The sequence below is a fragment of the Salmo salar genome, unplaced genomic scaffold (assembly GCF_965601325.2).
Source record: "Salmo salar unplaced genomic scaffold, fSalSal1 ptg000357l, whole genome shotgun sequence".
NCBI classification, from domain to species: domain Eukaryota; kingdom Metazoa; phylum Chordata; class Actinopteri; order Salmoniformes; family Salmonidae; genus Salmo; species Salmo salar.
The window spans coordinates 504,807-532,397 of NW_027675358.1; the positions used below are offsets into that span (position 1 = coordinate 504,807).

The 27,591-nt window shown below is 40.5% G+C and overlaps 1 protein-coding gene across 1 annotated transcript; it reads right to left on the reverse strand.

Annotated features, from left to right (window-relative positions):
* Positions 1-452: 452 nt before the first annotated feature.
* On the reverse strand, positions 453-27,591 carry LOC145875778 (NLR family CARD domain-containing protein 3-like). The gene is made up of 11 exons (XM_082971593.1): positions 27,480-27,591; positions 26,459-26,602; positions 19,113-19,229; positions 16,677-16,766; positions 8,303-8,419; positions 7,819-7,903; positions 7,461-7,689; positions 5,312-7,103; positions 4,906-5,079; positions 1,099-1,145; positions 453-601 (listed from the first exon to the last, which is right to left on the reverse strand). The coding sequence occupies exons 2-11, from the start codon at positions 26,584-26,586 to the stop codon at positions 453-455; spliced, it is 2,928 nt and encodes a 975-aa protein (XP_082827719.1). The 5' UTR covers positions 26,587-26,602; positions 27,480-27,591.

Consider the following 27,591-nt stretch of genomic DNA (forward strand, 5'->3'; position numbering starts at 1 on the left):
TGTGTGTGTGTGTCCAGTGTGTGTGTGTGTGTGTGTGTGTGTGTGTGTGTGTGTGTCCAGTTATTATTTCAGGGACACTGAGTCGCCACCATCATAAACCCTAAACCCTGGATAGAGGGGCTCTGTGAATGTGGAGGTGAATGTGATCAGGTGGGTCAGTGTGTCAGAGGAGGCTCTATAGAAGGACAGAGTGCCGGCTGACCAGTCCAGATACACTCCTACTCTGTGGGAACTGGAGGAGGGGACGTCTATGGTAGTAGGAGTTATTATTATGCCTGGCTCTGTATCTGTTGTCAGAGCAGAACAGACACCAGGACTTGTCATTAGCATCCAAGACAACAGTCATCACCCCTTCCTCTCCTGCTGATTCCTTTATATGTCACTCCTATACCAGCCCCCATTATCCCCCACTCCACTCTACCTCCCAGTAACAGCGCCCAGTCAGACCCTCTCTACACAGCACCTGGTACACAGTCCTCAAATCTCTCTGGGTGATCAGGATACGGCTGCTCCTCTGTCCTATATGTCACCTTTCTGTTCTCCTCAGACAGAGAGAGGAGTCTGTTTACTGTGTTTAGGTCCAGTGTGAGATCACAGACATCTGATGGATGAAACCAGACACAATATTAGAAATCATCATCATTCACATTAGAATGTTAACTCACTTTTCACTAATTCATTTAATGTAGATGTTTCTAGGTATCAAAAGGACAAGTTAAGGTAACTTGAGACTTGTTGAATGATCATATGTTATACTGTATGGTAATATAAAACACACTTATTCACATTAATTACACACACATACACACACACACACACACACACACACACACAAACTGGGCACATACTCACACACTGAAACACACACACACACACACACACACACACACACACACACACACACACACACACACACACACGACACACACACATTGTCAAAGTCAACTCTTTGTAAACGTTGGTGTCCCTGATTTCTGCTTCTGTAGAACTACAGATGATATTTAATATGACCAAGTCAGGTAATGATGGTGGTCGACTTGACTTAACTTGAATTAAGACTTATTCTTAGTCATATTCTTCACAGCAGTCAACACTCACATTTTCTAAGTCCAGGTTTCATTCTGTTCTCTCCACCATGTTCCACACTGTAGCGGTAAGCAGAAAAACAGACAGTCATTGAGGGATACACCTGAACACACACACACACACACACACACACACACACACACACACACACACACACACACACACACACACACACACACACACACAGGACAAACAGTGGACACACAAACACACACTGGACAAACAAACACACACACACTGGACAAACAAACACACACACACTGGACAAACACACACACACACACTGGACAAACACACACACACACACACACACACACATACACACACTAGACATACACACACACTAGACATACACACACACTAGACATACACACACACACACACACACACACTAGACATACACACACACACACACACTGGACAACCCTAACCCTAACCCTAACCCTAACCCTAACCCTAACCCTAACCCTAACCCTAACCCTAACCCTAACCCTACCCAGTAACTAGAATATGCATATACTTATTACATATGGATAGAAAACACCCTAAATTTTCTAAAACTGTTTGAATGGTGTCTGTGAGTATAACAGAACTCAAATGGCAGGTCAAAACCTGAGAGATTCCTTTAAAGGAAGTGGCCTGTCTGACCATTTCTTGAACTTCTTTTCCATCTCTATCATTTACTAAGGATCTCTGCTCTAACGTGACACTTCCCACGTCGTCCATAGGCGCTCAGAGCCCGGGAAAAAACAGAATGTCGTCATTCCAGCCCCAGGCTGAAACACATTATCGCCTTTCTCAAGTGGCCGATCAAGGGACACTGGGCTTATGCGCATGACCCCGACCGCCCCCGCTTTTGGGATTTTTTCCTCTGTTTGCCGAAAAGGAGATTCCCTGTCGGAATATTATCGCTTTTCTACGAGAAAAATGTCGTAAAAATTGATTTTAAACAGCGGTTGACATGCTTCGAAGTACGGTAATGGAATATTTAGAATTTTATTGTCACAAATTGCGCCATGCGCGCGACACTTCTTTACTATTTCGGATAGTGTCTGGAACGCACGAACAAAACGCCGCTATTCGGATATAACGATGGATTATTTTGGACCAAACCAACATTTGTTATTGAAGTAGCAGTCCTGGGTGTGCATTCTGACGAAGACAACAAAAGGTGATCAAACTTTTATAATAGTAAATATGATTATGGTGAGTGCTAAACTTGCCGGGTGTCTAAATAGCGAGCCCGTGATGCCTGGGCTATGTACTTAGAATATTGCAAAATGTGCTTTCACCAAAAAGCTATTTTAAAATCGGACATATCGAGTGCATAGAGGAGGTCTGTATCTATAATTCTTAAAATAATTGTTATGCTTTTTGTGAACGTTTATCGTGAGTAATTTAGTAAAATGTTAGCAAATTCCCCGGAAGTTTGCGGGGGGTATGCTAGTTCTGAACGTCACATGCTAATGTAAAAAGCTGGTTTTTGATATAAATATGAACTTGATTGAACAAAACATGCATGTATTGTATAACATAATGTCCTAGGGTTGTCATCTGATGAAGATCATCAAAGGTGAGTGCTGCATTTAGCTGTCTTCTGGGTTTTGGTGACATTATATGCTGGCTTGAAAAATGGGTGTCTGATTATTTCTGGCTTGGTACTCTGCTGACATAATCTAATGTTTTGCTTTCGTTGTAAAGCCTTTTTGAAATCGGACAGTGTGGTTAGATTAATGAGAGTCTTGTCTTGAAATGGCTGTAAAATAGTCATATGTTTGAGAAATTGAAGTAATAGGATTTTTAAGGTTTTGAAAATCGCACCACAGGCTGGCAGTGGCTGTTACGTAGGTGGGACGCAAGCGTCCCACCTAGCCCATAGAGGTTAACCTCTCTAGGGTAGGGGGCAGTATTTTCACATCTGGATAAAAAACGTACCTAGCCCATAGAGGTTAACTAAATTATAACAACTCTTTTATTAAATAAAACATGTATTTCCCTTCATGTCTTAGTAGCTATGGGTTTTGTTGTAGTTCTGTCGTCTTCTTTTATAATTTTTCTTCACCAACCGTCCTGAGGTAAAACGTCCATCCTTTCATCAACGTCTTTTTCCCTCCCGTTAACCAGGTCAACTCCCATTGGCCACAACTTAACAAGCGACCTTATTGGTCAAAACGTAAACTTCAAAGTAAAACAAACTATTCACTTATACATTAAATAAATATTTCTTCAAAAAGCATAATGCATTAACAACATTACAGTTTAGGAGCAATTCAATAATCTTTTAAATATAACACCAATTAATTATAACAAATAAACTCAATACTTGGTTCAAACAAGGGTATTACACAAACATACAGTAAATAATACAGTAGAAAAATAAGTCTATATACAATGTGAGCAAATGAAGTGAAATAAGGGAGGTAAAGGCAAAAAAAGGCCGTGGTGGCAAAGTAAATACAATATAGCAAGTAAAACACTGGAATGGTAGATATGCAGTGGAAGAAAGTGCAAAGTAGAAATAGAAATAATGGGGTGCAAAGGAGCTAAATAAATAAATACAGTAGGGGAAGAGGTAGTTGGACTAAATTATAGATGGGCTATGTACAGGTGCAGTAATCTGTGAGCTGCTCTGACAGCTGGTGCTTAAAGCTAGTGAGAGAGATAAGTGTTTCCAGTTTTAGAGATTTTTGTAGTTCGTTCCAGTCATTGGCAGCAGAGAACTGGAAGAAGAGGTGGCCGAAGGAGGAATTGGCTTTGGGGGTGACCAGAGAGATATACCTGCTGGAGCGCGTGCTACAGGTGGGTGCTGCTATGGTGACCAGTGAGCTGAGATAAGGGGGGACTTTACCTAGCAGGGTCTTGTAGATGACCTGGAGCCAGTGGGTTTAGCAACGAGTATCAAGCGAGGGCCAGACAATGAGAGCGTACAGGTCGCAGTGGTGGGAAGTACAGTGGGGGAAAAAAGTATTTGATCCCCTGCTGATTTGGTACGTTTGCCCACTGACAAAGAAATGATCAGTCTATAATTTTAATGGTAGGTTTATTTGAACAGTGAGAGACAGAATAACAGCAAAAAAATCAAGAAAAACGCATGTCAAAAATGTTATAAATTGATTTGCATTTTAATGAGGGAAATAAGTATTTGACCCCCTCTCAATCAGAAAGATTTCTGGCTCCCAGGTGTCTTTTATACAGGTAACGAGCTGAGATTAGGAGCACACTCTTAAAACCTCTCACATCTACATGTTCCGCTAGCGGAACACCGCTCCAATATCCAATGATAGGGTGTGGCGCGAATTACAAAGTCCTCAAAAATCCCCAAACTTCAATTGTTCAAACATATGACTATTTTACACCATTTTAAAGACAAGACTCTCCTTTATCTAACCACATTGTCCGATTTCAAAAAGGCTTTACAACGAAAGCAAAGTTTGTAGAATCACAAGCTTGATGTAATCACTGCAGGCATGGAACATGGGACTAAATACTAAACTTATGACAACTTTAATACAATATAAGTGAATTTGTCCGAATATGTACAACTTTTTCAAATGGGAGAACTAAATACATAAAGTGCTTTCCTTTCTTAACAGTAACACAGCTATGTATGAAAATACCCTCAAATAAAAGGTGACATTCTGTACTGTCACCTAATATGAAACATTCTATCTCAAATCCAAAATGCTGGAACATAGCAACACATTTAAAACTGCAAGCTTCACTGTCCAAACACATATGGTGTGGACTATGTGTGTCTGGTAAACACATGTGGATCTGGTGAACAGTTATCACTTGTTGACCAACTACAGGAATACTGACCTCAGAGTCTCCAGTTTACAGTGGGGATTCCCCAGTCCAGCAGAGAGCAGCTTCACTCCTGAATCCTTCAGGTCATTGTTACTCAGGTCCAGCTCTCTCAGGTGTGAGGGGTTTGACTTCAGAGCTGAGACCAGAGAAGCACAGCCTTTCTTTGTGACTCCACAGCCTGACAGCCTGCAACGAGATCATCATGACTTCACAAACACACTGTTAATTTAACACCAGTAGTGTAGAAGGACAACGGTAGATGCATTTGGTTCATATTCCCAAACAACATATAGATTCATCTTCCATCAATGCATTTATTCAATATGTTTTTCAATATACATATTATAATACATATTTTTCACTAAACATAATATTTCTTCCTGATGAATACTTCTTATATGTCATTTTATTTACTCACAGAGCAGCTCTGGAGGCTTTGACCACTGGCAGCAGCCTCAGAAGACTTTCCTCTGATCTGGAGAATTTCTTCAGGTCAAACTCATCCAGCTCCTTTTCTGAAGTCAGCAACACAAAGACCAGAGCTGACCACTGTGCAGGTGACAGGTTGGGTTCTGAGACACTTCCTGATCTCAGGAAGCTTTGGATTTCCTCCACTAGAGAATGGTCATTCAGTTCATTCAGACAGTGGAACAGATTGATGCTCCTCTCTGGAGAGGGATTCTCCCTGATCTTCTTCTTGATGTAATTGACTGTTTTTTCATGGGTCTTTGAGCTGCTTCTTGTCTTTGTCAGTAGACCTCGTAAGTGCTTCTGATTGGACTCCAGTGAGAGGCCCAGAAGGAAGCGGAGGAACAGGTCGAGGTTTCCCATCTCACTTTGTAAGGCTTTATCCACAGCACTCTTGTAGACAGTAACTTCAGACTTGTCTCTGTACAGCAGAGAAAATATACTGGAATTTGTTTGCTGTTTGTCCATGAGATTCTCATTGTTGTTGATGAATGAGAGGAACACATATACAGCAGCCAGAAACTCCTGAATGCTCAGATGAACGAAGCAGTACACTTTGTCCTGGTACAGCCCACATTCCTCTTTAAAGAGCTGTGTGCACAATCCTGAGTACACAGAGGCTTCATTGACATCAATGCCAGCCTCTTTCAGGTCTTCTTCATAGAAAATCAGATTGCCCTTCTCTAGCTGTTGAAAAGCCAGTTTTCCCAGTGACAGAATGCTCTCTTTATTCCAGTGTGGACCTGTCTCTTCTTTCCCAAGATACTTTTCATTCTTCTGTTTGGTATGAAACACCACAAGGTGTGTGTACATCTCAGTCAGAGTCTTGGGCATCTCTTCTGTCTTATGTTTCAGCATGTGTTCGAGGACTGTTGCAGAAATCCAACAGAAGACTGGAATGTGGCACATGATGTGGAGGCTCCTTGATGTCTTTATGTGTGAGATGATTCTGCTGGCCAGGTCCTCATCACTGAATCTCTTCCTGAAGTACTCCTCCTTCTGTTGGTCATTGAACCCTCGTACCTCTGTCACCTGGTCAACACACCCTGAAGGGATCTTATTGGCTGCTGCAGGTCGGGTAGTTATCCAGAGGAGAGCAGAGGGAAGCAGATTTCCCTCGATGAGATTTGTCAGCAGAACATCCACTGAGGTTGACTCTGTGACGTCACAACAGATCTTGTTCTTCTGGAAGTCTAGGGGCAGTCGGCACTCATCCAGACCATCAAAGATGAACACAACTTTGTACTTGTCGTAATTGGAGATTCTTGATTGTTTGATTTCCATTGAGAAGTGATTGAGAAGTTCAATCAAAGTGTGTTTGTCCCCTTTCATCAAATTCAGCTCCCGGAAAGGGAATGAAAATACAAATTGAACATCCTGATTTGCTTTTCCTTCAGCCCAGTCCAGAATGAACTTCTGCACAGAGACTGTTTTTCCAATGCCAGCGACTCCCTTTGTCAGCACAGTTCTGATAAGTTTGTCTTGTCCAGTTAAGGGTTTGAAGATGTCGTTACATTTGATTGCAGTCTCTGGTCTTGCTTGTTTCCTGGTTGTTGTCTCAATCTGTCTCAGCTCATGTTCATTATTGACCTCTCCTGTTCCACCCTCTGTGATGTAGAGCTCTGTGTAGATCTTATTGAGAAGTGTTGGGTTTCCTTGTTTAGCGATCCCCTCAAATACACATTGAAACTTCTTCTTTAGATTAGACTTGAGTTCACGTTGGCAAATCACAGCAAGCTCATCTGAATGAAGAAATAGCACAGAGGATATTAATATTATGTCTGTTTTAATGCCTACAGTATTGTAGGACTGTTATAAAGTTAAATTATAATCATTTATTCTCTTAACTGACTGTATAAATGTGTAAATGTTTTCATAATGCATTACAGACTGGTGTGACTGATTACATTATTTTTGGTATTATTGATGGTATTATTAATGTTGTCTCTCTCTCTCTCTGCTGCTACGTGATGAGGTCACTAGGTGTTGTGTTAAGGCTGCTACAATATCATTGAGTTACTCAGCTACTTTAGCTGTACTTTAGCTACAGCTTTTAAATGTTATAAAACAGCATTCAACATGAGGCAGACAGGTCTTACATTTCTCCAGTGTGTCAGCAAGCTCCTTCTGGTTCATTTTCCTCAGGATGTGCAGTGTGATCTTCAGAGCCCCCTCTCTGGCACTGCTCTCCTGCTTCTCATCTTCAGCATCCACCACTTCCTTATCCTGCTTCTGACTCTCAAAGCCTTCTGGGAGTTCTGGACTAAGAATCGTCTTGAACATCTTCAGCTCGTTCTTCACAAATGTCATCATTTTCTCTTCAAGCAACTGAAATAAATCAAGTAAATAAGTTAAGCAAGAGAAGAAAGGCTTTCTCATTAACACATTAATGAATGATTGACAGATCAACTTTACTTGAGGTCAACAAAAACAAATGTTCATAACAGGACCACATACACTGAATATGGAGGCCAGGTCTGTTTGATGACTCTGGGAAGACTGACCACTGAGAATCTCTGACTCTGATCTCTCCTGTTGGTTTCTGTGCACAAAACATGAGATTACATCTCCTCATCCAGGGAGTACACACACACACACACACACACACACACACACACACACACACACACACACACACACACACACACACACACACACACACACACACACACACACACACACACACACACACACACACACACACACACACACACACACACACACACACACACACACACACACACACACACACACACACACACACACACAAAGGGAGGGAACGTTGTGTTTGTTTAATATTGTTTTAGGACTATGAAAATGGACTAAAGAATTAGCCTATGGATTATGAAAACAACCAAAAGAAATGTGAAAATGGGAGAGGAGAAATGACTAGAGACAGTGTTGTTTAACTCACTGACCATGACCCATGAGTTCTTCTTACCTTTGTTCAGTAGAAAAGTCTCCCTCTCTAAACTTTATAGGTTGATCCATAGACTTGTCACTCTTCATGGACACACAGCTGGGTACAGGGGAGGCTGGTCTCTCCTGCTTGATTAGTCTTCAACACAACAGAGACAAACATTACATCTCTCATCTACTCTGAGCTCAGATGGGGAAACATAAGAAGAGTTTCATTACAAAACGCAACATTTCACTTTACAGAAATGTTCGTAAATTAGTCTTTATTGTTTAAAGAAATTAGTAAAGAGATTGGTGTGTTTTTTCACTATCTAATCATTACATGGGGTAGTTCAACGACAGACATGTATTTGTTTAAAATCTATCACTTGATGGTTTCATTTCAGAGACAAATAATGTTTTTTGCTAAATGCAATATATCTGCCTCACTCTCAGAGAAATCAGTACTACTGCTAGGTTTAATACAGTAATAATATATATCTGCCTCACTCTCAGAGAAATCAGTAGTACTGCTAGGTTTAACACAGTAATAATATATATCTGCCTCACTCTCAGAGAAATCAGTAGTACTGCTAGGTTTAACACAGTAATAATATATATCTGCCTCTCAGAGAAATCAGTAGTACTGCTAGGTTTTACACAGTAATAATATATATCTGCCTCTCAGAGAAATCAGTAGTACTGCTAGGTTTTACACAGTAATAATATATATCTGCCTCACTCTCAGAGAAATCAGTAGTACTGCTAGGTTTAATACAGTAATAATATATATCTGTCTCACTGTCAGAGAAATCAGTAGTACTGCTAGGTTTAATACAGTAATAATATATATCTGCCTCTCAGAGAAATCAGTAGTACTGCTAGGTTTAACACAGTAATAATATATATCTGCCTCTCAGAGAAATCAGTAGTACTGCTAGGTTTAACACAGTAATAATATATATCTGCCTCACTCTCAGAGAAATCAGTAGTACTGCTAGGTTTAATACAGTAATAATATATATCTGCCTCACTCTCAGAGAAATCATACAGTCAAATATAACAAATTACTACATTTTTAATAAAGATATGTACAAATGATACATTTGTGACATCAATATATATATATATTTTTTAAAATATTCAAGAAATGTATATGTGATCTGTTTGTAAATTTTTTACATTTAACACTTTTTTTAGCAGATGTTCTTATCCAGGGCCTGGTTTCCCAAAAGCATCTGAAGGCTAAATTAATTGTTAGAACCTTCATAGGAACATCGTTAAATCTCAGAGCTTGAAAGAGAGCGACCCGTCTCTACCTATTTTACTGGTTTGTGACTCACTGACTCCACCCCCAGCCAGAGGGGAATAAAGTAGCCCAGGAGTTAACACACTCAGGTCAGGGAGAGTTGGAGAGGCAGGTTTATAGTTCCCCCCTAGACACTCAGGAGTTAACACACTCAGGTCAGGGAGAGTTGGAGAGGCAGGTTTATGGTTCCCCCTAGACACTCAGGAGTTAACACACTCAGGTCAGGGAGAGATGGAGAGGCAGGTTTATGGTTCCCCCTAGACACTCAGGAGTTAACACACTCAGGTCAGGGAGAGATGGAGAGGCAGGTTTATGGTTCCCCCTAGACACTCAGGAGTTAAAACACTCAGGTCAGGGAGAGATGGAGAGGCAGGTTTATGGTTCCCCCCTAGACTCTCAGGAGTTAACACACTCAGGTCAGGGAGAGTTGGAGAGGCAGGTTTATGGTTCCCCCTAGACACTCAGGAGTTAACACACTCAGGTCAGGGAGAGTTGGAGAGGCAGGTTTATGGTTCCCCCCTAGACTCTCAGGAGTTAACACACTCAGGTCAGGGAGAGATGGAGAGGCAGGTTTATGGTTCGCCCTCTAGACTCTCAGGAGTTAACACACTCAGGTCAGGGAGAGATGGAGAGGCAGGTTTATGGTTCCCCCCCCCTAGACTCTCAGGAGTTAACACACTCAGGTCAGGGAGAGATGGAGAGGCAGGTTTATGGTTCCCCCCTAGACTCTCAGGAGTTAACACACTCAGGTCAGGGAGAGTTGGAGAGGCAGGTTTATGGTTCCCCCCCCCCCTAGACTCTCAGGAGTTAAAACACTCAGGTCAGGGAGAGTTGGAGAGGTAGGTTTATGGTCCCCCCCCCCCCCCCCCCCCCTAGACTCTCAGGAGTTAAAACACTCAGGTCAGGGAGAGATGGAGAGGCAGGTTTATGGTTCCCCCCTAGACACTCAGGAGTTAAAACACTCAGGTCAGGGAGAGTTGGAGAGGCAGGTTTATGGTTCCCCCTTGACGATCAGGCTCTGGTTGTGGGGGATGTTCAGCTTGGGGTTGTGAGGAGCTGATAACAGTAACCCGCATGGATTTCGTAAAAGAGCTGTTTCCCGAAACCATCAATAACATTACACTTGGAAAATGCTTGTGATCTACCTCCTGTCTTAGACCACTAGAACAGCTGAGTGATCTACCTCCTGTCTCAGACCACTAGAACAGCTGAGTGATCTACCTCCTGCCTCAGACCACTAGAACAGCTGAGTAATCTACCTCCTGTCTCAGACCACTAGAATAGCTGAGTAATCTACCTCCTGTCTCAGACCACTAGAACAGCTGAGTAATCTACCTCCTCCCTCAGACCACTAGAACAGCTGAGTAATCTACCTCCTGTCTCAGACCACTAGAACAGCTGAGTAATCTACCTCCTGTCTCAGACCACTAGAACAGCTGAGTAATCTACCTCCTGCCCAGACCACTAGAACAGCTGAGTAATCTACCTCCTGTCTCAGACCACTAGAACAGCTGAGTAATCTACCTCCTGCCTCAGACCACTAGAACAGCTGAGTAATCTACCTCCTCCCTCAGACCACTAGAACAGCTGAGTAATCTACCTCCTGTATCAGACCACTAGAACAGCTGAGTGATCTACCTCCTCCCTCAGACCACTAGAACAGCGGAGTAATCTACCTCCTGTCTCAGACCACTAGAACAGCTGAGTAATCTACCTCCTGTCTCAGACCACTAGAACAGCTGAGTAATCTACCTCCTGTCTCAGACCACTAGAACAGCTGAGTAATCTACCTCCTGTCTCAGACCACTAGAACAGCTGAGTAATCTACCTCCTCCCTCAGACCACTAGAACAGCTGAGTAATCTACCTCCTGTCTCTGACCACTATAACAGCTGAGTAATCTACCTCCTGTCTCAGTCCACTAGAACAGCTGAGTAATCTACCTCCTGTCTCAGACCACTAGAACAGCTGAGTAATCTACCTCCTGTCTCAGACCACTAGAACAGCTGAGTAATCTACCTCCTGTCTCAGACCACTAGAACAGCTGAGTAATCTACCTCCTGTCTCAGACTACTAGAACAGCGGAGTAATCTACCTCGTGTCTCAGACCACTAGAACAGCTGAGTAATCTACCTCCTGTCTCAGACCACTAGAACAGCTGAGTAATCTACCTCCTGTCTCAGACCACTAGAACTGCTGAGTAATCTACCTCCTGTCTCAGACCACTAGAACAGCTGAGTAATCTACCTCCTCCCTCAGACCACTAGAACAGCTGAGTAATCTACCTCCTGTCTCAGACCACTATAACAGCTGAGTAATCTACCTCCTGTCTCAGTCCACTAGAACAGCTGAGTAATCTACCTCCTGTCTCAGACCACTAGAACAGCTGAGTAATCTACCTCCTGTCTCAGACCACTAGAACAGCTGAGTAATCTACCTCCTGTCTCAGACCACTAGAACAGCTGAGTAATCTACCTCCTGTCTCAGACCACTAGAACAGCTGAGTAATCTACCTCCTGTCTCAGACCACTATAACAGCTGAGTAATCTACCTCCTGTCTCAGACCACTAGAACAGCTGAGTAATCTACCTCCTGTCTCAGACCACTAGAACAGCTGAGTATTCTACCTCCTGTCTCAGACCACTAGAACAGCTGAGTAATCTACCTCCTGTCTCAGACCACTAGAACAGCTGAGTAACCTACCTCCTGTCTCAGTCCACTAGAACAGCTGAGTAATCTACATACTCCCTCAGACCACTAGAACAGCTGAGTAATCTACCTCCTGCCTCAGACCACTAGAACAGCTGAGTAATCTACCTCCTCCCTCAGACCACTAGAACAGCTGAGTAATCTACCTCCTGTATCAGACCACTAGAACAGCTGAGTAATCTACCTCCTCCCTCAGACCACTAGAACAGCTGAGTAATCTACCTCCTGCCTCAGACCACTAGAACAGCTGAGTAATCTACCTCCTGTCTCAGACCACTAGAACAGCTGAGTAATCTACCTCCTGTCTCAGACCACTAGAACAGCTGAGTAATCTACCTCCTGCCTCAGACCACTAGAACAGCTGAGTAATCTACCTCCTGTCTCAGACCACTAGAACAGCTGAGTAATCTACCTCCTGTCTCAGACCACTAGAACAGCTGAGTAATCTACCTCCTGTATCAGACCACTAGAACAGCTGAGTAATCTTACTCCTGTCTCAGACCACTAGAACAGCTGAGTGATCTACCTCCTGTCTCAGACCACTAGAACAGCTGAGTAATCTACCTCCTCCCTCAGACCACTAGAACAGCTGAGTAATCTACCTCCTGTCTCAGACCACTAGAACAGCTGAGTAATCTACCTCCTGTCTCAGACCACTAGAACAGCTGAGTAATCTACCTCCTCCCTCAGACCACTAGAACAGCTGAGTAATCTACCTCCTGTCTCAGACCACTAGAACAGCGGATTAATCTACCTCCTGTCTCAGACCACTAGAACAGCTGAGTAATCTACCTCCTGTCTCAGACCACTAGAACAGCTGAGTAATGTACCTCCTGTCTCAGACCACTAGAACTGCTGAGTAATCTACCTCCTGTCTCAGACCACTAGAACAGCTGAGTAATCTACCTCCTCCCTCAGACCACTAGAACAGCTGAGTAATCTACCTCCTGTCTCAGACCACTAGAACAGCTGAGTAATCTACCTCCTGTCTCAGTCCACTAGAACAGCTGAGTAATCTACCTCCTGTCTCAGACCACTAGAACAGCTGAGTAATCTACCTCCTGTCTCAGACCACTAGAACAGCTGAGTAATCTACCTCCTGTCTCAGACCACTAGAACAGCTGAGTAATCTACCTCCTGTCTCAGACCACTAGAACAGCTGAGTAATCTACCTCCTGTCTCAGACCACTAGAACAGCTGAGTAATCTACCTCCTGTCTCAGACCACTAGAACAGCTGAGTAATCTACCTCCTGTCTCAGTCCACTAGAACAGCTGAGTAATCTACCTCCTGTCTCAGACCACTAGAACAGCTGAGTAATCTACCTCCTGTCTCAGACCACTAGAACAGCTGAGTAACCTACCTCCTGTCTCAGTCCACTAGAACAGCTGAGTAATCTACCTCCTCCCTCAGACCACTAGAACAGCTGAGTAATCTACCTCCTGCCTCAGACCACTAGAACAGCTGAGTAATCTACCTCCTCCCTCAGACCACTAGAACAGCTGAGTAATCTACCTCCTGTATCAGACCACTAGAACAGCTGAGTAATCTACCTCCTGTCTCAGACCACTAGAACAGCTGAGTAATCTACCTCCTCCCTCAGACCACTAGAACAGCTGAGTAATCTACCTCCTGTCTCAGACCACTAGAACAGCTGAGTAATCTACCTCCTGTCTCAGACCACTAGAACAGCTGAGTAATCTACCTCCTGTCTCAGACCACTAGAACAGCTGAGTAATCTACCTCCTGTCTCAGACCACTAGAACAGCTGAGTAATCTACCTCCTGCCTCAGACCACTAGAACAGCTGAGTAATCTACCTCCTGTCTCAGACCACTAGAACAGCTGAGTAATCTACCTCCTGTCTCAGACCACTAGAACAGCTGAGTAATCTACCTCCTGTATCAGACCACTAGAACAGCTGAGTAATCTTACTCCTGTCTCAGACCACTAGAACAGCTGAGTGATCTACCTCCTGTCTCAGACCACTAGAACAGCTGAGTAATCTACCTCCTCCCTCAGACCACTAGAACAGCTGAGTAATCTACCTCCTGTCTCAGACCACTAGAACAGCTGAGTAATCTACCTCCTGTCTCAGACCACTAGAACAGCTGAGTAATCTACCTCCTCCCTCAGACCACTAGAACAGCTGAGTAATCTACCTCCTGTCTCAGACCACTAGAACAGCGGATTAATCTACCTCCTGTCTCAGACCACTAGAACAGCTGAGTAATCTACCTCCTGTCTCAGACCACTAGAACAGCTGAGTAATGTACCTCCTGTCTCAGACCACTAGAACTGCTGAGTAATCTACCTCCTGTCTCAGACCACTAGAACAGCTGAGTAATCTACCTCCTCCCTCAGACCACTAGAACAGCTGAGTAATCTACCTCCTGTCTCAGACCACTAGAACAGCTGAGTAATCTACCTCCTGTCTCAGTCCACTAGAACAGCTGAGTAATCTACCTCCTGTCTCAGACCACTAGAACAGCTGAGTAATCTACCTCCTGTCTCAGACCACTAGAACAGCTGAGTAATCTACCTCCCGTCTCAGACCACTAGAACAGCTGAGTAATCTACCTCCTGTCTCAGACCACTAGAACAGCTGAGTAATCTACCTCCTGTCTCAGACCACTAGAACAGCTGAGTAATCTACCTCCTGTCTCAGACCACTAGAACAGCTGAGTAATCTACCTCCTGTCTCAGTCCACTAGAACAGCTGAGTAATCTACCTCCTGTCTCAGACCACTAGAACAGCTGAGTAATCTACCTCCTGTCTCAGACCACTAGAACAGCTGAGTAACCTACCTCCTGTCTCAGTCCACTAGAACAGCTGAGTAATCTACCTCCTCCCTCAGACCACTAGAACAGCTGAGTAATCTACCTCCTGCCTCAGACCACTAGAACAGCTGAGTAATCTACCTCCTCCCTCAGACCACTAGAACAGCTGAGTAATCTACCTCCTGTATCAGACCACTAGAACAGCTGAGTAATCTACCTCCTGTCTCAGACCACTAGAACAGCTGAGTAATCTACCTCCTGTCTCAGACCACTAGAACAGCTGAGTAATCTACCTCCTGTCTCAGACCACTAGAACAGCTGAGTAATCTACCTCCTGTCTCAGACCACTAGAACAGCTGAGTAATCTACCTCCTGTATCAGACCACTAGAACAGCTGAGTAATCTACCTCCTGTCTCAGACCACTAGAACAGCTGAGTGATCTACCTCCTGTCTCAGACCACTAGAACAGCTGAGTAATCTACCTCCTGTCTCAGACCACTAGAACAGCTGAGTAATCTACCTCCTGTCTCAGACCACTAGAACAGCTGAGTAATCTACCTCCTCCCTCAGACCACTAGAACAGCTGAGTGCGTCATTAGATGCTTTTTTTGCCCTTCCACTTGACTTTATACACAGAAGATCTCTGCTAAACATAGAATCATATAGTTTATCCATCTCTCTGTGACAGCAGATGATTTCAGAACAAAGTTGACTACAAATACGAAGTTGCCAATGTCTTTGCATTTGATAAAAACAAGCGACGCATAAAATTATTCTTCAAATGAAAACCGAGATGACTACATTAAAATATGAACAGTAGTCTTTAGGCCTATTTCAATCATATTGTTCAATATATTGAGTAATATTTTGATACTTGTAGGCTACTGTCTGAAATATGTCTCAATATATTTCATGATGTGTATCCAAACATGAACACAATGATGTGCCAAATCTGTGATTTAGTGCGTTTTTATTGGGTAAGCATTAGACTAAGCCTCCCCAATACTTGCAGCCATAGGTGCTAATAGAAGCTGATCCTGGGTCAGTATTGTGACATAACTATAATGTTAAGGAAATATCTGAATGGAGAAAACTGATCCGAGAGCAGCGCTCCCTTTCTTTCCATCCTATCAGTATTGATACATGCTCCACCAGACGTGATACCTTGTAGTGCTGCTGATCCAGATTCTACTGGTCTGACTGAGGATATGAACTCTGACCTGTCCACCAGACGTGATACCTTGTAGTGCTGCTGATCCAGTTTCTACTGGTCTGCCTGAGGATATGAACTCTGACCTGTCGACCAACCATGATACCTTGTAGTGCTGCTGATCCAGTTTCTACTGGTCTGACTGAGGATATGAACTCTGACCTGTCCACCAGACGTGATACCTTGTAGTGCTGCTGATCCAGTTTCTACTGGTCTGCCTGAGGATATGAACTCTGACCTGTCCACCAGACGTGATACCTTGTAGTGCTGCTGATCCAGTTTCTACTGGTCTGCCTGAGGATATGAACTCTGACCTGTCCACCAGACGTGATACCTTGTAGTGCTGCTGATCCAGTTCCTGCTAGTCTGCCTGAGGATATGAACTCTGACCTGTTCACCAGACGTGATACCTTGTAGTGCTGCTGATCCAGTTTCTGCTGGTCTGACTGCGGGTATGGAGCTCTGCCCTGTTCACCAGACATGATACGTTGACCTTATACCTTGTAAATAAAAAAAAGGAAATAGTAACACAAAATAACAATAATTACGCTATAAGGAGTACCAGTACTGAGTCAATGTGCAGGGGTACCAGGTAGTTGAGGCAATAATGAGGCTATAAGGAGTACCAGTACTGAGTCAATGTGCAGGGGTACCAGGTAGTTGAGGTAATAATGAGACTATAAGGAGTACCAGTACTGAGTCAATGTGCAGGGGTACCAGGTAGTTGAGGTAATAATGAGGCTATAAGGAGTACCAGTACTGAGTCAATGTGCAGGGGTACCAGGTAGTTGAGGTAATAATGAGACTATAAGGAGTACCAGTACTGAGTCAATGTGCAGGGGTACCAGGTAGTTGAGGTAATAATGAGACTATAAGGAGTACCAGTACTGAGTCAATGTGCAGGGGTACCAGGTAGTTGAGGTAATAATGAGACTATAAGGAGTACCAGTACTGAGTCAATGTGCAGGGGTACCAGGTAGTTGAGGTAATAATGAGGCTATAAGGATTACCAGTACTGAGTCAATGTGCAGGGGTACCAGGTAGTTGAGGTAATAATGAGACTATAAAGAGTACCAGTACTGAGTCAATGTGCAGGGGTACCAGGTAGTTGAGGTAATAATGAGACTATAAGGAGTACCAGTACTGATTCAATGTGCAGGGGTACCAGGTAGTTGAGGTAATAATGAGGCTATAAGGAGTACCAGTACTGAGTCAATGTGCAGGGGTACCAGGTAGTTGAGGTAATAATGAGGCTATAAGGATTACCAGTACTGAGTCAATGTGCAGGGGTACCAGGTAGTTGAGGTAATAATGAGGCTATAAGGAGTACCAGTACTGAGTCAATGTGCAGGGGTACCAGGTAGTTGAGGTAATAATGAGGCTATAAGGAGTACCAGTACTGAGTCAATGTGCAGGGGTACCAGGTAGTTGAGGTAATAATGAGACTATAAGGAGTACCAGTACTGAGTCAATGTGCAGGGGTACCAGGTAGTTGAGGTAATAATGAGACTATAAGGAGTACCAGTACTGAGTCAATGTCCAGGGGTACCAGGTAGTTGAGCTAATAATGAGACTATAAGGAGTACCAGTACTGAGTCAATGTGCAGGGGTACCAGGTAGTTGAGGTAATAATGAGACTATAAGGAGTACCAGTACTGAGTCAATGTGCAGGGGTACCAGGTAGTTGAGGTAATAATGAGGCTATAAGGATTACCAGTACTGAGTCAATGTGCAGGGGTACCAGGTAGTTGAGGTAATAATGAGACTATAAGGAGTACCAGTACTGAGTCAATGTGCAGGGGTGCCAGGTAGTTGAGGTAATAATGAGACTATAAGGAGTACCAGTACTGATTCAATGTGCAGGGGTACCAGGTAGTTGAGGTAATAATGAGGCTATAAGGAGTACCAGTACTGAGTCAATGTGCAGGGGTACCAGGTAGTTGAGGTAATAATGAGGCTATAAGGATTACCAGTACTGAGTCAATGTGCAGGGGTACCAGGTAGTTGAGGTAATAATGAGGCTATAAGGAGTACCAGTACTGAGTCAATGTGCAGGGGTACCAGGTAGTTGAGGTAATAATGAGACTATAAGGAGTACCAGTACTGAGTCAATGTGCAGGGGTACCAGGTAGTTGAGCTAATAATGAGACTATAAGGAGTACCAGTACTGAGTAAATGTGCAGGGGTACCAGGTAGTTGAGGTAATAATGAGACTATAAGGAGTACCAGTACTGAGTCAATGTGCAGGGGTACCAGGTAGTTGAGGTAATAATGAGACTATAAGGAGTACCAGTACTGAGTCAATGTGCAGGGGTACCAGGTAGTTGAGGTAATAATGAGACTATAAGGAGTACCAGTACTGAGTCAATGTGCAGGGGTACCAGGTAGTTGAGGTAATAATGAGACTATAAGGAGTACCAGTACTGAGTCAATGTGCAGGGGTACCAGGTAGTTGAGGTAATAATGAGACTATAAGGAGTACCAGTACTGAGTCAATGTGCAGGGGTACCAGGTAGTTGAGGAAAGTTGAGGTAATATGTACATGTAGGTAGGGGTAAAAGTGACTAGGCTATCAGGATAGAGATTATATCTCTTCATCCAGGGAGTGCACACACACACACACACACACACACACACACACACACACACACACACACACACACACACACACAAACAGGGAGGGAATGTTGTGTTTGTTTAATATTGTTTTAGGAATATATAAATGGATAAAAGTATTAGCCTATGGATTATGAAAACAACCAAAAGAAATGGGAAAATGGGAGAGGAGAAATGACTAGAGACAGTGTTGTTTAACTCACTGACCATGACCCATGAGTTCTTCTTACCTTTGTTCAGTAGAAAAGTCTCCCTCTCTAAACAGTATAGGAGGACCCATAGACCAGTCACTCTTCATGGACACACAGCTGGGTACAGGGGAGGCTGGTCTCTCCTGCTTGATTGGACTTCAACACAACAGAGACAAACATTACATCTCTCATCTACTCATTTTCAGAAATGTTCATAAATTAGATTTTATTGTTTAAGTGTGTTTTTTCACTATCTAATCATGGCATCGGATTGTTCAACGACAGACATGTATTTGTTTAAAATCTATCACTTGATGGTTTCATTTCAGAGAGACAATGTTTTTTTGCAAAATGTTATATATCTGCCTTTCTCTCAAATGAACGGCTCGGTCTTATGTAGCAAAATTTGAAATTGTGTTTTTCACATTTGATAATAGTAGAGCCTCAGAGCTAGAACATGGTATATCACTACAGTTGAGGAACAGTGGAAAAGTGTTTCTGCTTTGGAAGATGATATACTTGTAACCTCACTTTTGAGAAAATGGCCTTTTAATGTTTTGATACCTGCTGGAGAGCTCTTTTTGGTCTACATTATTTTGCATGTACATGTTTTTGCATTTTGCATCTACATGTTATTTTGGCAGATAATGTCACCCATCTAAATAAATAGTTTTATATATATAATTAACTAAATGTGTGATGTTTATGGTTAACTTGTTATGGATAGGGGGCAGTATTTTCACGGCCGGATAAAAAACGTACCCGATTTAATCTGATTATTACTCCTGCCCAGAAACTAGAATATGCATATAATTATTAGCTTTGGATAGAAAACACTCCAACGTTTCTAAAACTGTTTGAATGGTTCTGTGAGTATAACAGAACTCATTTGGCAGGCCAAAACCTGAGAAGATTCTGTACAGGAAGTACCCTGTCTGACCATTTCTTGGCCTTCTTGATCATCTCTATCCAAAACAGGGGATCTCTGGCATAACGTGACATTTTCTAACGCTCCCATGGGCTCTCAGAAGGCGCCAGAACTTTGAATGATGACTTTGCAGGCCATGGCTGAAAAACAGTAGCGCATTTGGATAGTGGTCGATCTGAGAACAATGAGACTGGGGGCGCATGCACGAGGAGACTCCATGTTTTTATTTTTTCATCTTTGAACTAGGCTCATAATCTGAGGTAGCAACTACGTCAGATCTACAAATCAATGAGCTAGACCTATCCATTTGGTTTGCAACTCTGTGAACCTACGCAACTCTGTGAACCTGCGATGCAACGATTTCAATGCATATCCAATTACCCAGCAGCCATTTAGAAACAACAAGTCATCAAAAAAAGTGTTATTTCTTAATTAAAAAATGTATTCTGGATGTTTAAAATCGGCCACATCTGAAAAAGAGGACAGGGACATGCGTTTTGTTTAGGTGGTATACCTTTTTCTGAAAACAAATATGGTTAACCATGACCAGAAAATGGTTAACGTTTAGGACTTTGGGCCACCACAATATGTACCCAAGCGAACAGGGATAGCACTCACAAAGTAGCCAGAACCCTGTTAATAATAATAAGTTACCTGATAATAATAATAATAATAATAATAATAATAATAATAATAATTGAGGTCAGCCTACAAGGTTAATAGTAATTTACCCGAGGTCGGCGTTCACGGTTATTGCCGACAGGTCTCATTGATAACAATAGAGAAGCTGCCATTTTAACGCAGAACAATGAGCTGGGAATATAACGTTCAGAAGGTGAGTTGGCGTCACGGTGCTCAATTGAACTAGTAGGAGCTGGCAGGGTGAAAAATGACCTAAAATAAGGTCTGTTTTTTAGCGATTACTTCATAACATAACGTAATATTATGAAACTGAGCTCCATGGAGGATGCAATGAACTAGTTTTCATCAGAAAAAAAACATTGTTAAAAATGTCATGTGTCCAGCCTACTTGAGGCGCCCGAAAATAATATTCAAAAGTTCGGTCCTTGGACATAGAGGGGTTAAACACTAAAGTTACAGTCCATCTAGTGAAGAGAGGAGAATCGGACAGAGGTAACTTCTGCCGAAGTCGGTCCCTCTCCTTGTTCGGGCGGTGTTCGGCGGTCGACACTACCGACCTTCTAGCCATCACTGATCCATTTTTCATTTTCCATTGGTTTTGTCTTGTCTTCCTACACACCTGGTTCCAATCCCATCAATGACATGTTGTGTATTTAACCCTCTGTTTCCCCTCATGTCCTTGTCGGAGATTGTTTGTTGTATGTAGGTGTTTATTGTTATTCTGGTGTGGGACGGGTTTCGCACCCTCTATTTGTTATTTTGTATACTTTGGTTTTCTGAGGTTTTGATGTTTATTAAACAGCTCCATTTTTACCAAGTTCATTCTCCTGCGCCTGACTTCCCTGCCACCAGCACGCAACGCATTACAGCATCCATCAATGAGAAAGGGAGAAGCCCTCCACGGGATTTAACAGGTGGAAGAAACAACCGGGGAGCTCCATCGGTCCACAAGAAATGCAGGCAGCCGGTGATGATGTAGTGTTAGCTAGGATAACTAAGATGCTGCTGGTAGAGTAGCTAGCTAGCTTACCTAGCTGTAGCGACTAGCTAGGATAACTAGGATGCTGCTGGTAGAGTAGCTAGCTAGCTTACCTAGCTGTAGCGACTAGCTAGGATAACTAGGATGCTGCTGGTAGAGTAGCTAGCTAGCTTACCTAGCTGTACCGACTAGCTAGGATAACTAGGATGCTGCTGGTAGAGTAGCTAGCTAGCTTACCTAGCTGTACCGACTAGCTAGGATAACTAGGATGCTGCTGGTAGAGTAGCTAGCTAGCTTACCTAGCTGTACCGACTAGCTAGGATAACTAGGATGCTGCTGGTAGAGTAGCTAGCTAGCTTACCTAGCTGTACCGACTAGCTAGGATAACTAGGATGCTGCTGGTAGAGTAGCTAGCTAGCTTACCTAGCTGTACCGACTAGCTAGGATAACTAGGATGCTGCTGGTAGAGTAGCTAGCTAGCTTACCGAGCTTTATCGACTAGCCAGGATAACTAGGATGCTGCTGATAGAGTAGCTAGCTAGCTTTCCTAGCTGTACCGACTAGCTTGGCTAGCTAGCAGGTCGTTCGTCTGTAACCTCGTCTCGATGATGATGACGAATCCGGTGAACCACAAAATGAAACAAGGACAGAGAGTGAAAAGGATCTGGCGACACTCATACTGTCCCTGACCGTAAAGCAGAAAGCAAATTGAACAATAAACTTTGACATCTCAACACTGTAGCGAACTCCATCGTTGGTATCCAAGATCACCTCAGCCACTCTGCGCGTAACCGGGACAATATGCTTGGCACCGCACCGGACGTGGACGCGGGCAGTTTTGTACAGGGACGGGGACAGTTCCAGAACGCGGACATGAGCAGTGCCACACAATCAACTAAACCCAGTCTTTGCAGTGGGTTACATTAGTAATATTCATTTTTTATTATTATTATGAAAAACTAAATTATTCATTTTTTAAAACAATATTTTGAGATTGGTTTTAGAGGTGCTGACAATGAAGACAATTTACTCTTATAGGTATATGGGGGGGACAAAGTGGTATTGCAATGTTTTGTAATGTATTGTATTGTATTGTGTTGTAATATATTGTATTGTATTGTGTTGTAATATATTGTAATGTATTGTATTGTATTGTGTTGTAATATAATGTAATGTATTGTATTGTATTCTATTGTATTGTATAGTATTGTATAGTAATGTATAGTATTGTATAGTAATGTATAGTAATGTATAGTATTGTATTGTATTGTAATATATTGTAATGTATTGTATTGTATAGTATTGTATAGTATTGTATAGTATTGTATAGTATTGTATAGTAATGTATAGTAATGTATAGTATTGTATAGTATTGTATCGTATTGTATAGTATTGTGTAGTAATGTATAGTATTGTATAGTAATGTATAGTATTGCATAGTATTGTATAACATTGTATAGTATTGTGTAGTAATGTATAGTATTGTATAGTAATGTATAGTAGTGTATAGTATTGTATAGAATTGTATAGTAATGTGTAGTATTGTGTAGTAATGTATAGTATTGTATAGTATTGTGTAGTGATGTATAGTATTGTATAGTGATGTATAGTAACGTATAGTATTGTATAGTATTGTATAGTCTTGTATAGTAATGTGTAGTATTGTGTAGTAATGTATAGTATTGTATAGCAATGTATTGTATAGTAATGTATAGTATTGTATAGTATTGTATAGTAATGTATAGAATCGTATAGTATTGTATAGTATTGTATAGTAATGTGTAGTATTGTGTAGTAATGAATAGTATTGCATAGTATTGTGTAGCAATGTATAGTATTGTATAGTAATGTATAGTAATGTATAGTGATGTGTAGTATTGTATAGTATTGTATAGTATTGTATAGTAATGTATAGTAATGTATAGTATTGTATAGTAATGTATAGTTTTGTATAGTATTGTATAGTATTGTATAGTATTGTATAGTATAGTATTGTATAGTAGTGTATAGTATTGTATAGTATTGTATAGTAATGTATAGTATTGTATTGTATTGTAATATATTGTAATGTATTGTATTGTATTGTATTGTGTAGTATTGTATAGTAATGTATAGTATTGTATAGTATTGTATAGTATTGCATAGTATTGTATAGTAATGTATAGTATTGTATAGTAATGTATAGTAATGTATAGTATTGTATAGTAATGTATAGTATTGTATAGTAATGTATAGTAATGTATAGTATTGTATAGTAAAGTATAGTATTGTATAGTATTGTATAGTAATGTATAGCAATGTACAGTATTGTATAGTATTGTAAAGTATTGTGTAGTAATGTATTGTATTGTATAGTAATGTATAGTATTGTATAGTATTGTATAGTATTGTGTAGTAATGTATAGTATTGTATAGTAATGTATAGTAATGTATAGTATTGTATAGTATTGTACAGTAATGTGTAGTATTGTGTAGTAATGTATAGTAGTGTATAGTATTATGTAGTAATGTATAGTATTGTATAGTAATGTATTGTAATGTATAGTATTGTATAGTATTGTGTAGTAATGTATAGTAATGTGTAGTATTGTGTAGTAATGTATAGTATTGTATAGTAATGTATTGTATAGTAATGTATAGTATTGTATAGTATTGTATAGTATTGTATAGTATTGTATAGTAATGTGTAGTATTGTGTAGTAATGTATAGTATTGTATAGTATTGTGTGGTAATGTATAGTATTGTATAGTAATGTATAGTAATGCATAGTAATGTGTAGTATTGTATAGTATTGTATAGTATTGTTTAGTAATGTATAGTAATGTATAGTATTGTATAGTATTGTATAGCAATGTATAGTATTGTATAGTATTGTATAGTAATGTATAGTAATGTATAGTATTGTATAGTATTGTATAGTAATGTATAGTAATGTATGTATTGTATAGTATTGTATAGTAATGTATAGTATTGTATAGTATTGTATAGTAATGTATAGTATTGTATAGTAATGTATAGTAATGTAAAAAAGTCAGTTGTTGTCTGTCTTTATTGTATTATAATGTATTGTATTATAATGTATTGTATTATAATGTATTGTATTATAATGTATTTAATTATAATATATTGTATTGTATTGTAATGTATTGTATTGTATTATAATGTATTGTATTATAATGTATTGTATTATAATGTATTTAATTATAATGTATTGTATTATAATGTATTGTATTATAATGTATTGTATTATAATGTATTGTATTATAATGTATTGTATTATAATGTATTGTATTATAATGTATTGTATTGTAAAGTGTTGTAATATATCATATTGTAAAAAAGTCAGCCAGAGTTGACGTGGGCCATCGTTCAAACAAAGAGAAGCCTCCCTGACCACCAGTGTGTTTGGATATAATGAAGATCAATTCAGCGAAGAAGAACCTCTAGAGTTCTGATCAAAGAGCCCTATATAGTTCTATATATTCTATATATACTGTATACTCAGACAGGCTAACCTCCTATAAAGGGTTCTATATATATATTATATATACTGTATACTCAGACACTTCCTAACCTCCTATAAAGGGTTCTATATATATTATATATACTGTATACCCAGACACTTCCTAACCTCCTATAAAGGGTTCTATATATATTCTATATATACTGTATACTCAGACAGGCTAACCTCCTATAAAGGGTTCTATATATATTCTATATATACTGTATACTCAGACAGGCTAACCTCCTATAAAGGGTTCTATATATATATTATATATACTGTATACTCAGACAGGGTAACCTCCTATAAAGGGTTCTATATATCTTATATATATACTGTATACTCAGACAGGGTAACCTCCTATAAAGGGTTCTATATATATTCTATATATACTGTATACTCAGACAGGCTAACCTCCTATAAAGGGTTCTATATATATTCTATATATACTGTATACTCAGACAGGCTAACCTCCTGTAAAGGGTTCTATATATATTCTATATATACTGTATACTCAGACAGGCTAACCTCCTATAAAGGGTTCTATATATATTCTATATATACTGTATACTCAGACAGGCTAACCTCCTGTAAAGGGTTCTATATATATTCTATATATACTGTATACTCAGACAGGCTAACCTCCTGTAAAGGGTTCTATATATATTCTATATATACTGTATACTCAGACAGGCTAACCTCCTATAAAGGGTTCTATATATACTGTATACTCAGACAGGCTAACCTCCTATAAAGGGTTATATATATATTCTATATATACTGTATACTCAGACACTTCCTAACCTCCTATAAAGGGTTATATATATATATTCTATATATACTGTATACTCAGACAGGCTAACCTCCTATAAAGGGTTCTATATAGAACTTTAGTGGTTCCGTATATTAAGAAAGATAGAACCCTTTTTGGTTTAAACAGGAGTGAAGACTGGGTTGATATAACGGATATATTGTCCAAATTCAGCTTGTAACACCGATCAGAATTAGTAAGAACAATAAAGTTATGCCTGCCAACATATTAGGCAATAATTAAGAGTAGGCTAAATGATTGTGTCATGCTAAAATTCTATAGAGATGAGTGTGTATACTGGTAAAGATATACAGGATACAAACATTTCATTCCAGCTATATTGCGTTTTGCAAAACAAAAATTAATACACAAAAATCTATGAATTAAAATCTTACAACAACAATATTTTACAGACACATGACGGTTCCCGTAAGCAATCATATCCCATGAAAAATAACAAATGTGAAAAAATGGTGGAAATAATGTTTTAGAAACAGTCCTTAAACAACATAGTCATCTTACCTCTTAGCTTTGTTGTCATGTTCCCCAGAGAGACTAATTTTAGAGGCAGGGCCCCCCTCCTCTCTCTCCCCAGAGAGACTAATTTTAGAGGCAGGGCCCCCCTCCTCTCTCTCCACAGAGAGACTCATTTTAGAGCACTGACCCCTGTAAACAGAGATCCAGCATGTTGGTTGTGGTTAACACAGTGACAACTAAACAGAGATCCAGCATGTTGGTTGTGGTTAACACAGTAACTAAACAGAGATCCAACATGTTGGTTGTGGTTAACACAGTGACAACTAAACAGAGATCCAGCATGTTGGTTGTGGTTAACACAGTGACAACTAAACAGAGATCCAGCATGTTGGTTGTGGTTAACACAGGGCCAACTAATTATTGAAGGTCAATTGTTCTCTTTTATTCATTATCTCTTAGAAATAAAACATTTACTAACAGACATAGAAAGACACATCCAAACAGTCAGGTGATTTAATATTTTTCACCCTTTCTCCATGTAGTGGAACTAATAATAATAAAACAATTTAACAATAATATTAATAATAATAATGTCTAACTTTCTCTTTTAATAATTTCTCTCATTCTAGTGTGTTGCTTTGTTTAACAGGTATGATATTATTATGCTGTTACTGAATTCAGTTCATAATAACAATGTTCAGAAAAGTCTGTTCAGTGGTTTCATACCAAATTACACAGGAAGCAGGAGATCATTGTAGTTTAGAAAACAACAAATGTTCTGATATTCTGAAAGATGATTTACAACTATGATACATTAACATTTTTACAAATGGTAAAATAATCCCGATATATGAATCATATAATACGATATATGAACAATATGTTATTGAATTTGACTTGCCTACGCCCAGTTAGCGCCATTTTGTATGATTGAACTGTCACGTAGCTGTCCCAGGTGAAATGGACTTTTAGATCTGAGTGTTTTACTGTCAGTCACTATACTAAAATAACACCATACATTTAATTTCTCTACACACTTTACAATAATCCCTGGGAAGATTCTTACCTTGTAGCCTGAATTCACAACCAGAACATGTCAAGTCATATTTTCCGTTGTGCTGAGAGAGCAGCTTCCTGATGACAAGTGTCTCTGTATCTATGTTCTAGGTACAGTTGAT

Coding starts and splice junctions, on each gene's coding strand:
- LOC145875778 (XM_082971593.1), bottom strand. CDS start 26,586: ATGAGTCTCTCTGTGGAGAGAGAGGAGGGGGGCCCTGCCTCTAAAATT. Junction 7,904..8,302: donor GACTTTTCTACTGAACAAAG/GTAAGAAGAACT, acceptor TTTTGTGCACAG/AAACCAACAGGAGAGATCAG. Junction 602..1,098: donor GAAACCTGGACTTAGAAAAT/GTGAGTGTTGAC, acceptor TTCATCCATCAG/ATGTCTGTGATCTCACACTG.